The 15,566-nt window shown below is 40.4% G+C and overlaps 1 protein-coding gene across 1 annotated transcript; it reads right to left on the reverse strand.

Moving 5' to 3' along the window:
• Positions 1-1,191: 1,191 nt before the first annotated feature.
• LOC307257463 (NACHT, LRR and PYD domains-containing protein 3-like) lies at positions 1,192-15,273 on the reverse strand. The gene is made up of 10 exons (XM_080036705.1): positions 15,076-15,273; positions 14,646-14,708; positions 11,795-13,637; positions 11,526-11,696; positions 10,876-11,049; positions 10,415-10,588; positions 9,980-10,153; positions 9,517-9,678; positions 2,770-2,816; positions 1,192-1,744 (listed from the first exon to the last, which is right to left on the reverse strand). The coding sequence occupies exons 1-10, from the start codon at positions 15,260-15,262 to the stop codon at positions 1,212-1,214; spliced, it is 3,528 nt and encodes a 1,175-aa protein (XP_079892831.1). The 5' UTR covers positions 15,263-15,273; the 3' UTR covers positions 1,192-1,211.
• Between the last annotated feature and the right edge of the window lie 293 nt (positions 15,274-15,566).

Raw genomic sequence — 15,566 nt, forward strand, 5'->3', positions numbered from 1 at the left:
TATAAAACATACCCGTTGTTCATGAGTCTTATTTTCTCTTGCTACTCTAGTTTCAACTTACAAACACTAATTTCTTCAGTGAGCCAATGTAGAAATATTCTGATACACTGGTCCTATTGATTATTGGTTTCGTAAATGTTATATCTGTCAAACCCAGTGCCGAATGAAGTAATTTGGGGCTGAGAAGGGTTACAAGGGCATCATCAACTAGCTACGGTTTATTAGGGAGAGGCAGAGAGAGAGAGAGAGGGAGTGAGGGAGCGAGAGGGAGGGAGAGAGAGAGGGAGGGAGAGGGGGAGAGAGGGGGAGAGAGAGAGAGAGAGGGGGAGAGAGAGAGACAGGGAGAGAGGGAGAGTGAGAGAGAGGGAGGGAGGGAGAGAGAGAGAGAGGGAGGGAGGGAGGGAGGGAGAGAGAGAGGGAGAGAGGGAGAGAGAGGGAGAGAGAGAGAGGGAGAGAGAGAGAGAGGGAGGGAGGGAGGGAGGGAGGGAGGGAGGGAGGGAGAGAGAGAGAGAGGAAGGGAGGGAGGGAGAGAGAGAGAGCGAGAGAGAGGAGAGAGAGACAGATAGACAGACAGAGAAACAAGATATGATACACACCTTTATTCATTCACATAAAGTTTAGTTCCCTTGCTAACCCCTTCCTTTGTGGAGAATTTACAGAAGCTACGGTGGCCTTCAAGGACAAGAAGCTAGTTACTAAAGATGGCATCATCCACCACTGCCTCAAGTCTTTCCACAATATCAAGTGATGAGGTGAAGATGTAATTAGTTATTTATTCTATAGTACTTCTTCTTCTTCTTGGTCTTCCAACAGGTGCATTTCCCCAGGACGCCCACTATATATAAAAACGTGTAAGGCCTTTAGTTAAGTTTGTCCGTTCTGTGCTACTGTAGAAACATGGCGGTGCAACATGGCGGCCTCAGCGCCCCGCTCCTATGTAGATATAAAAGGCTCATTCTAAAGATATTAAAGAAATCCACAGCTTTTATTTTCAAGGAATTATACAGTAATTAAAACATACTTCATATTATATTACATTTTTTTACCAAGTTTGTTCTTAAAAATGGCAATGAAATCTACACACTGCACCTTTTAATATATGGCTCTTACATAACTCTTACAAAAGAATCATTTCAATCGAATTAACTGATTTATTTGTTGCAAAAACCTGAAAGATTTCTGTAACTGTGATCCTGTACAGACTCTCCCTCCTACAGACGACACAGAGACATTGAGGAACCATATGACCAGACTGCAAACCCAGGATAAAGAGGTTCAGTGAATGTGGTGTTGAAGGTGTGGAGGTGGATCAGTGAGTCAGAGGAGACACTGTAGAAGGACAGAGAGCCAGCAGGACAGTCCACATACACTGCTACTATGTAAGAGACAGAGGAGGAGGGGATGGATGTTCTTCTGTTATTGTGACTGACAGAGTAATCATGACGATCAGAGCAGTACAGACACCAGGACTGATCAGTCCATCCAAACACACAGTCATTACCGTTTCCTTTCCTGCTGATTCCTCTGTAACTCACTGATATATCAACCTCTCCGCTCCACTCGACCTCCCAGTAACGGCGACCAGTCAGACCATTACTACATAGCAGCTGAGGATAGACATCAAATCTCTCTGGATGATCAGGATATGGCTGCTTCTCCTCCACATATGTCACCTTCTTGTTGTTGTCAGACAGTTTGAGCTCTCTGTTCACTGTGTTTGTGTCCAGTGTGAGTTCACAGGCCCCTGATGGAGAGAACAAGACACAACACAGCAGCAGTTTATCACCAGACTCCTGATGGGTTCATGTGTTGTTTTATTAACAGACTGTTAATTAGATCAAACCTTCAGAATGACTCACTGTTTTGAATCTATAATAATAATAATATATATATATATATATATTTCTAAATAATAATAAAAAAGGATAGTATATATGTATTTATAAAGTGTAAAAATTGTACATCAAATTGTATTCATAGTTGTATGTGTATATAGATATAGATTTATTGATTGTATAAATATATAGATAGATTTCAAGTTGTATATATGTATGAATTGTAAATATCAAATATAGTATCACAATTGTATAGATAGATTGTATAGAGATTATAAGGAATACAAGAAGCTAATATAATAAACATTATTTTTTGAGCTGTGGAATTAAATAAGTTCATACTCCTTCCTATATTATATCAATATATGTAATTTATTTCTTTTTTCTTTTTTGTGAAATAATTTAAACATAATTTGTGTTTATTGTATTTTCATGCTTTTCATATTGTTTTTGTATTTTTGATATGTCTGAAATCAAATTGAATCAATCAAAATCTACTTCCGTCAAGCTTTTAATTTAAAGGTGGAGTCAGTAACTTCTGGAGATGGCTTGATCTAATTTTTTTTTTTCAAAATCAGTGAATATCTCCTCATGATCTGCTACCTGTCCGTACAATGTGCCCTGAAACTAATAACTGGTATTACTACACTGCCTAGGCTCTGTAAATGAGCATGTACACAAAAGGTATGTAAACAAAGAGGCCCATCGTATAAGCAACATTTCCGTTCACAGAGCCTAGGCTGTGTATTAAAACTAAGTTTTTTTTGTCAGTGCACACACAGTACTGACAGGTAGAGGATTGTGAAGAGATATTCACTGATCATGAGAAAAAGTGATTTTGACAACAAGCGTTCTCCAGAATCACTGACTCCACCTTTAAACTGCTTTAAATGTGCAGCCTGGTTTTCCTGAATCAAAGTGAACACACACTTACACTTCTTCACACCAGGTTTCAGCCTCTGCCTTGCACCATGTTCCACCCTGGAGAGAGAAACAGAGTCAGAATGAACCTTCAGAAGCTTCCTCATCAGCGACATATTATTTTTTGTCTTTTAGTCTGTTTTTGCCAAGTATTCAGAATGGGTGTTGAGTGTAAGTTTGTTGTATATTTGTAATGCTCTCTCATTTCTAAATGTCACATAAATAAAAAAGTGTCTACCCTTTGAAAATTATTGAAAATATACAGACAAAAAAAATCGATTTGAATAAATTATTAATGTATCATGTTTTTCAATTAATTCATGAATTGAACAATTTTTTTTCCTTTGAAATACACAACATTATTTCAAACAGACAGTGATACAAACATCAGGTTGCTGCTTGAACGTCTCTGAGCTCTTAAAAATAATTATTTTATAATTTAAAATAATTTAAATTGAAAAAATATTAAATGTTGATGTGAAATAGCTTTAACCCATTGATGCCTATGGCAATCTAAGATGCATGTCCTTAAAGGGTAACTGAACCCCCTATTTGAGCTACTGCACGATTTTGAAAAATGCTTTCAGACCATGGATTCTAAAATTCCGTTTGAGAACCTTTGTTTTTAAACATTCCGACATCAGCCGGCCGACATTCAGGAGGGAGGGGGCGCACGGTGTCTGTGAAGGAGGGGGCTAGCTGCTAGCTGTCACTCTGAATGACATGACTTCATTGAAAAATCGAGTGACAGAGTCTAATGGCACGGTCGCTACACAGTGAGCTCATATGCCACACAGATGGGTCGTCTGAGGTGGAGGACTTTTCTTATTCTAAATTGTTGGCGGGTGTCTCTATCGTAGAGTTAGGAGACAGAGTAGCGCAAGTGAGCTAGCGGCAGTGTGTGTGTGTGTGTGTGTGTGTGAGTGAGCGAGGAGAGCGAGCAGTAGCGTGTGTGTCAATCAAGTGAAGCAACGAACGAGTCCGGGCGGGGGTGTGTGTGTGTGTGTGTGTGTGTGTGTGTGTGTGCACAAGTGAGATAATGCAGACACACTGCCGGTAGAAGTTAAGGGTGTTAACCCCCGAAATAACATCCTTGGAGGGACTGTATAACAGTAGTCATGGACCTATAAAGAAATGGACAGCGGACTGACAACCGTTGGAACGTGAAGCCATTCATTCCTATAAAAGCTGCTCATTGGCGCAGGGCAACCATTCAGGAAGTGACTTTCTGCTTCATGGGTGCCGACACACCCCTAAAGCATGACACGCAGGGTACGTTTCAGTGACGTTACTCATTCTCCAGCAGTGTAACGTTATAATATGTCCGTGCATTAAGCTAAGCGGGACGAGCACAGTTGCATTGTTTATCGACCATGGAAGTAAAAGTTACTAATCCCCGATGATTCTCTATCTGTAATATTTAAATTACACCCCGTCGTCGTAAAGTAATATAGTGATAAACAAACATTCCTCCCGCCATCGGAGGCCGGGCCGGCCGAAGCAACGGTTGTTTCACTACGACTCCTTTTAGTGGCTACACGCCTAACGGCTAAAACTGAAAATAAAACGGCTATAAAACGCTTTCGGTGACGTTTTGAAAAGCGAAAACTTCCATCCTATTAGTACATGGTCTAAAGAAAAGTATGAGCCTTTGATTGATATCCAGAAAAATTTAGCGGAGATACATTCTTGTTTGACGAAATTGTATTGGGAATGAATGGGGCTGGGCTCCATAGATCTCCATTTTGTTTTACGGACCCGTCCCAGACAGTCTAATGCGTGTAATACCAGGCGTGGCCACCTGTCCATGCTGGCTGCTCGGAGAAGGGGGTCTGGGGGCCTGCTCCTGGGGGCCTGACAGTAGTAGCTCATGGACCAGCCATGGACCTGTAAAGAGCGTGACCGGCTTTGCGGCGACGTGATGACGTACTGCTGCACCAAAAGTACAGCAGTACGTAATTTTTCGAACCCGACGGAAAACGTTTTTTTCAAATCTTAGTAAAGTTCTAAAATAATTTACAATACAAAACATTTCTTAAATTGCCGATATTTATCATATTGAATTTTTTTTCAATATTAACACCAGCATATACAGTGGTGTGCGAAAGTTTGTGAACCCCTTGAGCCTTTTGGAATTTTATTTATTTTAACCATTATTAATACATTTTTTTCAATACCAGTATTTTTTATATGAAATAACAGATGTTTGTTTATCAATTCAACATTTTTCTTTTCCAGAAATCAATTGTTAAAATAGATAAAACTAATTATTTGACAAATGTTGTATGTGCAAAAGTTTGTGAACCCTAAGCTGCATTGCTTAAATCGAGCAAGGTAAACACAATCAGGTGGGCCAAATTGATTGATGAAATAGACCAATGTAATGAGAGATCTTTAGGGAAGAAATTGGGCGCCACTAGATAAAACACGGATAAAACCAGGTCAGTTTAGGCCCACCAAACTGAACCCATACAGGTCAGACATGTTAAAAGGGAAAAAAATCTCAGAAGATCTCAGGAATAGAGTTGTGATGCTGCACATTTATCTGGGGACAGCTATAAATTAATTCAAAAAAAGTTTGAGCTCCATCGGTCCACCGTGAGGCAAATCATCTACAAATGGAGAGCTTTAAGAGTGACTGAACATCTGCCTTGAAGTTGACTTCCTTCAAAAATATCCTCAAGCGCCACAAGAAAAGTATTTTTTTAGTTAAAAGCCAACCCACACATTACATCTAGTGATTTGCAGACCTCTCTTGCAACATCTGGGACAGATGTGCATGGTTCCACAATAAGAAGAAAACTCAGTCAACATGGATTTCAAGGGAGGGTTGCTGAAGAAGCCTCTGCTCTCAAAAAAGAACAAAACTGCTTGTCACAGCTTTGCCAGAGAGCACCTGGAGATACCTGAAGTCTTATTCTGTGGACAGATTAGTCCAAAATTGATCTGTTTGGTCATAACCAAAACCGCCATGTTTGGGCAAAAACGCAACTCTGCCTACCACCAACAGAACCTTCTCCCAAGTGAAGAATGGTGATGGCAAATGGTCTGCAAATCACTAGATGTAATGTGTGGGTTGGCTTTTAACTAAAAAAATACTTTTCTTGTGGCGCTTGAAGATATTTTTGAAGGAAGTCAACTTCAAGGCAGATGTTCAGTCACTCTTAAAGCTCTCCATTTGTAGATGATTTGCCTCACGGTGGACCGATGGAGCTCAAACTTTTTTTGAATTAATTTATAGCTGTCCCCAGACAAATGTGCAGCATCACAACTCTATTCCTGAGATCTTCTGAGATTTTTTTCCCTTTTAGCATGTCTGACCTGTATGGGTTCAGTTTGGTGGGCCTAAACTGACCTGGTTTTATCCGTGTTTTATCTAGTGGCGCCCAATTTCTTCCCTAAAGATCTCTCACTACATTGGTCTATTTCATCAATCAGTTTGGCCCACCTGATTGTGTTTACCTTGCTCGATTTAAGCAATGCAGCTTAGGGTTCACAAACTTTTGCACATACAACATTTGTCAAATAATTTGTTTTATCTATTTTAACAATTGATTTCTGGAAAAGAAAAATGTTGAATTGATAAACAAACATCTGTTATTTCATATAAAAAATACTGGTATTGAAAAAAATATATTAATAATGGTTAAAATAAATAAAATTCCAAAAGGCTCAAGGGGTTCACAAACTTTCGCACACCACTGTATGTGTTCCTAAACAACATAGTGATTTAATTCAGCTTCTATCTCAAAAAACAAGTAAAAGGGTTCAGTTACACTTGAGGGTTTTCAGAAAAAATACTACGAATTGTCAACGTCTACCAAAACCCTAATATCTAAGCCTGTGTAGCACATAGAAACATGAAATAAAATACATTTAAAAGGTAAGGTTCACAGGTTTTATTTAAAAATGCTCCCTTAGCGCTTACAAACCAACACAGTTTTCTAAAAATCGTCAAATTAGATGGGGGAGAAGAAAAAAGAATAAATAATATAAAATATTTAGAAATAATGTGCTAAATGAGGTTATAAACCTGCTTCCTTTTAGCATGGATAGCAGTGACTTAGTGTGCAGTGGAGGGATAAAGGTAGATAGATAAAGTTGGAGCAGCAAAATATAGCATAAATTCATAAATATTGTTAATAAATAGATGCAATGTGTTGTGTGAGTTTTGTCAGTAGTCTATAGTAGACCTAGATTCTGCGCTCCAAACGCCACTAACTGTTCTGTAATATACTATCGCCGACACAGCAGGCGTATTTTTTTTAAATTATTATTATTATTTTTTTTTTTGATTGACGTGATTTTCGGCAAACCACACAACTTTTGGGTGTTCACGTTAGGGCTGGGCGATATGGGCAAAAATCAATATCTCGATATTTTTTTACTATATCTCGATACACGATATATATCTCGATATATTTCAAATCTCCTCTAGAGCACATCCTAAATGCTCAATTTAATTAATTTTTTGCATAACATCACACCAGTAATATGATTTAAATAGTCCCTGCAAAATGTGTCTGCACTAACAATGCATTAGGCTACATGAAACATGTTTATATTCTTTAGTGCTTTCTATTGGAACAATTTGAAACTTGCACATGGCAAAGAGTTTGCACATTGTATTGATTATTCCACATCCTTCCACTCCCATACAATGGATCCAGCATTATTTTATTTGGAAACAGTTTTTTCCATCTTCTGTTAATCTGTAAACTGAGAACACTAATTATGACTCATTACAACCACTTTCTAATTGTTTATCACCACTAACCCCCTGAAGATAGCAGCCACACTTTAAATGTAGAACCGGTTTTGATCCATACTAGTAGTCTATGTGTATAAAAGGCTCTGACATGTATAATGGTTACTGTCGCTTTAAGAGCAGTTGCTCTATAGTGTAAGTTAAGTTTCGTTTTCTGCCTGTTAGTCCGAGAGAGAGATTCATGCGAGCGCAAACAGCAGGTGGCTCATCGTCCCTCTGTTACCTGCCTTATTGTTTGATTCTCCTGTATTTAGTTAATGAAAATAAAACTGGAAGACAATCAGAGGATTTAAATAAATACGGCTGAGAATAATAGCCTATAGTCTAAAGAAAGCAAAGTCTCATCATCATCATTCCTTGCATTCTAACCGATGCACATTTCCTGGATGCTATTCATACCTATTGATCTAGCCCTCCTGCATTATCACTAAAACACTGTTTTATTTTATAAAAAATACTCGCAAATGTAGCCTACTTTACATAGACTTTTAGTTAATAAACGGTGTGCACCTCCCTTGATGCTGACATGGACCTATTATAAGAGGCTGCCCGTAATAAATGGGATGCCGTGGTTGTGTGACGTTGGACCAAAAACTCCCCCGGCGCTCGTTCGCCTTCCTCTCATAAGGACCAGGCTCTGTACAGCGGCCGCTTATGCTGTCAAGCGCCCGTCTACAAAAAAGGTCCATGCTATGAACGACGGCCACCATCGCCGTCTTTCGCGCCCCCTCCACCTGCTCGTTCGGCTGTTATAAGAGCATCAGAGCCCTCGTCTTTTTTTCTCCCCCTCTCGTCGTTGTTTTCACATGGCGATTAAAGTAAACACTCACAAGGCACAGACTACGTCACAGGTGCGCGCCCAGGAGACTCTGGTTGGGAGGGGTGAGTGAGTGAGTTGCCAATGCATGTTCTGTGAGGCAGAGAGCCACAGGAAAGAGCGAGAGAAGCGAACACCAGCGAGTTTGCCGGTGGCGGCGGCGGCGGCTAAAAAAACACATTACGTGCCAATTTGTATTCGATGGTTGCGATAGGGTCATTTTATACATCCCCTGGAGCACATCTCGCGATACATCGAATATATTCGATATATCGCCCAGCCCTAGTTCACGTGGTCTTAAAAAAATCAACAAAACCCGCCTCATGTGTATTTGAACCAATGACAGTGCATTCTATGTTGCACACACCATGAAAATTAGATAAAGTAACAATGCTGCGCTACGCAGCAGCCGGCAGGAGATACAATGTAGCGTCGCGCAGCAGCCGTCATCAATGGGATAACTGCAGGCCATGAACTAAGACAAAAAACAAACATATGATTTACAACGTCTGCAAAATAAATAAGCTTTAAAGTTCACAAACAGTTATTTTCAGTACGTTTATTAGTGTTAAAAGTGTCATTTAGTGTTCTGAACCTCCGCCATGCTCCGCTCAACTCTGTCTGCATGTGAACTAAACAGCTTCGCAACATAGCAAGTGACAAACTAACCCTAAAACGCAACAAATCATAAATTAAATGTTTTGCCACCTCTTTTAATGATACATTTTTATCCAATCGTTGTTGCAGCCCTAGAGCGTAGTGGACGGGCTGAAGTGTTTGGTTGAATTAATGGATGCAAAAATATTCCTTCCAGAGACCTGACAGTAAATATAGTTAAGTGACAGAATGTGATTATTTTATTATTTTTATTTAGTCAATTTATAGAACATGTTCAAATAATAAAACCACAAAGTAAAACTTAAAACAAACAGGATCCTCAGCAACGGGTGGTTCATGTTCAAAAGGGAGGAAGTTAAAAACGTATCTGGTCTTACCTCGTCTAAAATTGTGATTAAATTATGAATCAAAGTATAGGAAATAAAAATTCAATCAGTGTCCATGAGATTGAATTGCTGCTGTCAGTCAGCTACACTGATACAGACTGTGAGCCAACAGTCCTCAGCCTGTCAGTGTAACAGAGAAACAGTGTGTGAGCTCTTGGTGTCTCTTCATACCTGAGAGTCTCCAGTCTCAAGAGGGGATCCTCCAGCAGCTTCACCCCTGAGGCTCCTGGATGGTTGTAGCTCAGGTCCAGCTCTCTCAGATGGGAGGGGTTAGACCTCAGAGATGAGGCCAGAGAAGCACAGCCTTCCACTGTGATCAGACAACCTGACAGACTACACACACACACACACACACACACACACACACACACACACACACACACACACACACACACACACACACACACACACACACACACACACACACACACACACACACACACTCACACACCATATATTGTTTCTTTGTTTTTGTTTAGGTATGTTTCGGTCCAGATAGAATACTTTAGAGCTGTTTATAATTAATGTTACACATAATCTGAGGTATTTAGTCATTCAACAACACAAATTAAAAGAAAAACTGATGCAAATCAGACGTTTAATGGTCATCAGTTGAACTGGTTGATGATCTGACCTAAGAGATTCCAGTTTACAGTGTGGACTCTGCAGCCAAGCAGACAGATGCTTCACTCCTGAATCCTGCAGGTCGTTGTTACCCAGGTCCAGCTCTCTCAGATGGGAGGGGTTTGATCTCAGAGATGAGGCCAGAGAAGCACAGCCTTTCTCTGTGATCAGACAACCTGACAGACTACACACACACACACACACACACACACACACACACACACACACACACACACACACACACACACACACACACACACACCATATATTGTTTCTTTGTTTTTGTTTAGGTACGTTTCGGTCCAGATAGAATACTTTAGAGCTGTTTATAATTAATGTTACACATAATCTGAGGTATTTAGTCATTCAACAATACAAATTAAAAGAAAAACTGATGCAAATCAGACGTTTAATGGTCATCAGTTGAACTGGTTGATAATCTGACCTGAGAGATTCCAGTTTACAGTGTGGACTCTGCAGCCAAGCAGACAGATGCTTCACTCCTGAATCCTGCAGGTCGTTGTTACTCAGGTCCAGCTCTCTCAGATGGGAGGGGTTGGATCTCAGAGATGAGGCCAGAGAAGCACAGCCTTTCTCTGTGATCAGACAACCTGACAGCCTACACACACACACACACACACACACACACACACACACACACACACACACACACACACACACACACACACACACACACACACACACACACACACACACACAAACCATATATTGTTTCTTTGTTTTTGTTTAGGTATGTTTCGGTCCAGATAGAATACTTTAGAGCTGTTTATAATTAATGTTACACATAATCTGAGGTATTTAGTCATTCAACAATACAAATTAAAAGAAAAACTGATTCAAATCAGACGTTTAATGGTCATCAGTTGAACTGGTTGATAATCTGACCTGAGAGATTCCAGTTTACAGTGTGGACTCTGCAGCCAAGCAGACAGATGCTTCACTCCTGAATCCTGCAGGTCGTTGTTACTCAGGTCCAGCTCTCTCAGATGGGAGGGGTTGGATCTCAGAGATGAGGCCAGAGAAGCACAGCCTTTCTCTGTGATCAAACAACCTGACAGCCTACACACACACACACACACACACACACACACACACACACACACACACACACACACACACACACACACACACACACACACACACACACACACACACACACACACACACACACACACACACACACACACACACACACACACACACACACACACACACACACACACACACACACACACACACACACACAGGGAGTGATTTTATTTTGTTGTACGTTATGGTCCTGATAGAATACTTTAGAGCCACGTCTATAATAAATACTGATCTGAGGTATTTAATAATTCAACAAAAAAAAGGAGAGAAAGTTCTGAAAACATTTGGAAACTAATTATATGAGTCTAGAAAAAACTCTTGAAGTTTAATTAAAGATATTTTGAATAATCATTGTACCAGACACAATCCTACACAGGTTAACTTGTTATAAACTGATATAAATCAGATGTTAAATGGTGATCAGTTGAACTGTTTGGTAATCTGACCTGAGAGATTCCAGTTTACAGTATGGACCCTGCAGCCAAGCAGACAGATGCTTCACTCCTGAATCCTGCAGGTGGTTGTTACTCAGGTCCAGCTCTCTCAGACTAGAGGAGGAGCTGAGAACTGAGGCCAGAGCTTCACAGCTTCTCTCTGAGAGGTTACAGCCACTCAGCCTGGAGAGACAACAGTGAGAAAAAGAGTCATACATTATTTTTTTGTCAGTTAAAAGATGGCAGAGTATTTATTGGTGAATAAATCCTACTGTACGTACAGAGCTTTGTTGGAGGCTTTGACCACTGGCAGTAGCCTCAGAAGAACCTCCTCTGAAGCAGAGTATTTCTTCAGGTCAAACACGTCCAGATCTTTTTCTGATGACAGTAAGATGAAGACCAGAGCGGACCACTGAGCAGGAGACAGTTCATCTGTGGAGAGACTTCCTGAACTCAGGGATTGTTGGATCTCCTCCACTAGAGAACTATCATTCAGTTCATTCAGACAGTGGAACAGATTGATGCTTCTCTCAGGAGAGATATCCTCACTGATCTTCTTCTTGATGTACTTCACCGTTTCTTGATTGGGCTCTAGGCTGCTTTCCTTTTTCAGTAGGCCTGGTAGAAGTCTCTGATTGGACTGCAGTGAAAGACCCAGGAGGAAGCGGAGGAACAAGTCCAAGTGTCCATTTGGACTCTTCAAGGCTTTGTCAATGGCAGACCTGTGGACATTGGTCTCAGATGTTTTGCTGAACATCCTTCGCAGATATTCCACAGGAGTTTCCCCTAGCTCAGGCATAACATTCCTGTTACTGTTAAGGAGTTCACTCTCTACATAGAAAGCGGCCAAATACTCATGAACACTCAGATGGACAAAGCTAAACATCTTGTCTTCAACATTCTTCCTGCCACGTTCCACTTTAAAGATCTCTGTGAACACTCCTGAGAAGAGAGATGCCTCTCTGACATCAATGCCATTCTTTTTTAGATCTTTCTCGTAGAAGATCAGGTTGCCCTCTTTCAGCTGGTGGAAAGCTATTTTCGCTAATAACTTAATGTACTCACGGCACTCTTCTTCTTTTTCGTGCCCCTCTTTTGTTACAATCTGGAACTTGATATATTCTGTGTACATCTCAGTCAGGGTCTTGGGCAGCTCTCCTCCCTCTCCAATCTTCACCAAATCCTCCAGAACTATAGCAGTGATCCAGCAGAAGACTGGGATGTGGCACATGATGTGGAGGCTTCGTGATGTCTTGATGTGGGAGATGATTCTCCTGGCCTGCTCCTCATCTCTGAACTTCTTCCTGAAGTATTCCTCCTTCTGTGGGTCAGTGAACCCTCTGACCTCTGTCACCATGCCGACACAGTCAGGAGGGATCTGATTGGCTGCTGCAGGTCGTGTGGTTATCCAGAGGCGAGCAGAGGGAAGCAGTTTCCCCCTGATGAGGTTTGACAGCAGCACATCCACTGAGGTGGACTCTGTCACACCACAGTGACGAGTATTGTCCAGTTGGAGGCGGCTCTCATCCAGTCCATCCAAAATGAACAGAAGTTTGAATTTGCTCTTGTCATAGTTGGTGTTTCCTGAAGATTGCAGAGTTGTGAAGATGTAATTAAGAGCTTCTTCACTGATGGCTCTGGCTTCTGTGATTACTTCATGAATTAGCTCTGCCAAACAAAACTTTTCTTCCTTCAATAAATTCAACTGGCGGAAGTCTAAGGGGAATATGAGATGCACATCTTGATTGGCTCCTCCTTCAGCAAAGTCCAAAACAAATTTCTTCACAAGAAATGTTTTGCCAATTCCTGCAATTCCTATGGTCAGTGCTGTTCTAATGGGTTTGCATTTTCCAGGGGGAATTTTGAACATGTCACTTGGTTTAATTGGTTTCTCTGTGTCTGCTGGCTTCACCGTCTCAATCTGTCTGATTTCATGCTGTTTGTTGATGTGTACGTTGCCCCCTGCTGTGATGTACAGCTCTGTGTAGATCTCACCCAGAGGCTGGGAATCCTTCTCCTCTAACCACCCCTCTGTAGCGCAGTTGAACCTATCCTGGAGGTTTGTTTGAAGCTGTTTTTGGTAAAATGAGATGGGTGTTGGCACTGGTCGGGCAACAATCGCATCTGTGTGACATAAATAGAAAAAATACCTATAAAATTAGACTTGTGTAAAGATGCTCATTTTCTCATAGTCACCAACAAATGTTTCTTTTACATATTTTTATTTCTTGAAGGAAATTAACATGATGTTCGGAGTAAATTATGTCTATATTAGTAATTCTATGAACTTCATCAGAAAAGTTGTAACTTTTTCTATATAATAAACAATAAAAATCTAAATTGACATCGAGCTACAGATCATTTTACATTAGTTTGTTTTGAATTTTAGAGCTGAATAGCGGAATCATGTATTTTAAATAATAATGTACTTATCTAGCATGCTCACAAAAATATGGATAAAAGCTAAAACTTTCTCTCAATGTGTGAAAATATGTGTGAAAATATGGAGGAAATGTGTCCTTCCTTGCAATGAACCAAACAGGCTGTTGTTCCACTGCGTCTAGTGCAGTCACTCAAAAACTGATGTGCCGGTTGTGCAAGTAAGTTTTGCCATGGACCAGAACATATTCAAAGGCTAAAAAATACATCTGAGGAAGGTCCAATGTTTGCTGAAGTCTCTCCAACACAGTTGACATCCACTGACATTGTGTGAGAGAGAATGGTTTCTAATTTATTTCATTTCATTAAATGTTTTGAGGTGTTACTTTATACATATATTTTGAGTATAATACCATCCACAACATTACTCCGATATTATCTCCTCGTGTCTCACTGTCTCGACTTATTGAAATAAATGCAGCTGTTGTGACATCACTGTGCCAGAACATATTTAAGTGGTTTTCCTTTAGAAGCGATACACACAGAACAGTTCTGATGCTCCCTCATCTCTCAGCAAGTTTAGTAGTAAAAAAACAACTGAGCTCAAAACTTGTGATATTGAGATAACTGCATTTTATATCAAATGTAAGATAATTGACTTGTTACCTAGAGATACTTGACTTGTGGTCTTGAGCAGTATTTAAATCTCCATGTTTGCAGCGGTTTCAAAGCTGAAAGAAAACACATTTTTACCTTCAATCTGAGAGGAGGACGCTCCAATGTTTGCTGAAGTCTCTTGAACATCGTTGACGTCAACTGACACCATGAGAGAGAAAATGTTTTTTAATTTGTGTTTTTCATTATACATGTATTATTATGATAATAATACCGTCCACATTCCTCACAGTCTCTCAAACCAAACTAAGAGTAGCACCATCATGCCTCTGTTCTCTCAATCAGCAATGACTGATACCTCAACTTTTTCTCAATATCACAAGATCAAGCCTCTAGTTATTTGGTGAATGCACTGGGCCTCTGTAGTGAGGCCATATTCCTCTACTCTCTATTCTGTTGCCAACTCTTTATGCCTAAAAATACAAATCATAAAGTGTTACTGGCCTAGGGAGGCGCCACCTAGTGGCCCTAACTGTTATATAACTGACTGTTACAAAGTGTTTCTGACCTTCTGGTCCTGCGATGGTGTCTGACAGTTTCTTCACCAGATCATTCTGCTTCATCTCCTCTAAAACCTTCTTGGTCACGATCAGAGCTCCAGGAAGTGTGTAGGCGTCCACCATCAGATCGACTATGATGCATGTCGTTTTAGCATCCTCTAGTTTGGACTTTTTGATGGGTTGGTAGCCTTTCATGATGCCAGGCTCCTTCAGATACCATTTGAAGAGATTCAACTCATCGTTTAGTAAATCGTCCAGAGTGTCAAAAAGGTCCTTTGCTGTCATCGTGGCTTCCTGCTAAAATCAGACAGTATTGTCAACCTGAAGGAAAACTAACACAAATGTATCAAAGCACCAACAGGAGTTATGATGGCCGACACAGGAGCTTTGTTTACAGAACCACATCTATGTTCATATTACATCACGACAAACACAAGTTATTTTGAGGGGACAGTCATTTTGAACTGTTATACAAGCTGTACACTGACTACTTTACATT

Source organism: Ammodytes marinus (assembly GCF_949987685.1).
Source record: "Ammodytes marinus genome assembly, chromosome: 2".
Lineage (NCBI taxonomy): Eukaryota > Metazoa > Chordata > Actinopteri > Uranoscopiformes > Ammodytidae > Ammodytes > Ammodytes marinus.

Coding starts and splice junctions, on each gene's coding strand:
- LOC307257463 (XM_080036705.1), bottom strand. CDS start 15,262: ATGAAAGGCTACCAACCCATCAAAAAGTCCAAACTAGAGGATGCTAAA. Junction 10,154..10,414: donor TGTAAACTGGAATCTCTCAG/GTCAGATTATCA, acceptor GTGTGTGTGTAG/TCTGTCAGGTTGTCTGATCA. Junction 9,679..9,979: donor TGTAAACTGGAATCTCTTAG/GTCAGATCATCA, acceptor GTGTGTGTGTAG/TCTGTCAGGTTGTCTGATCA.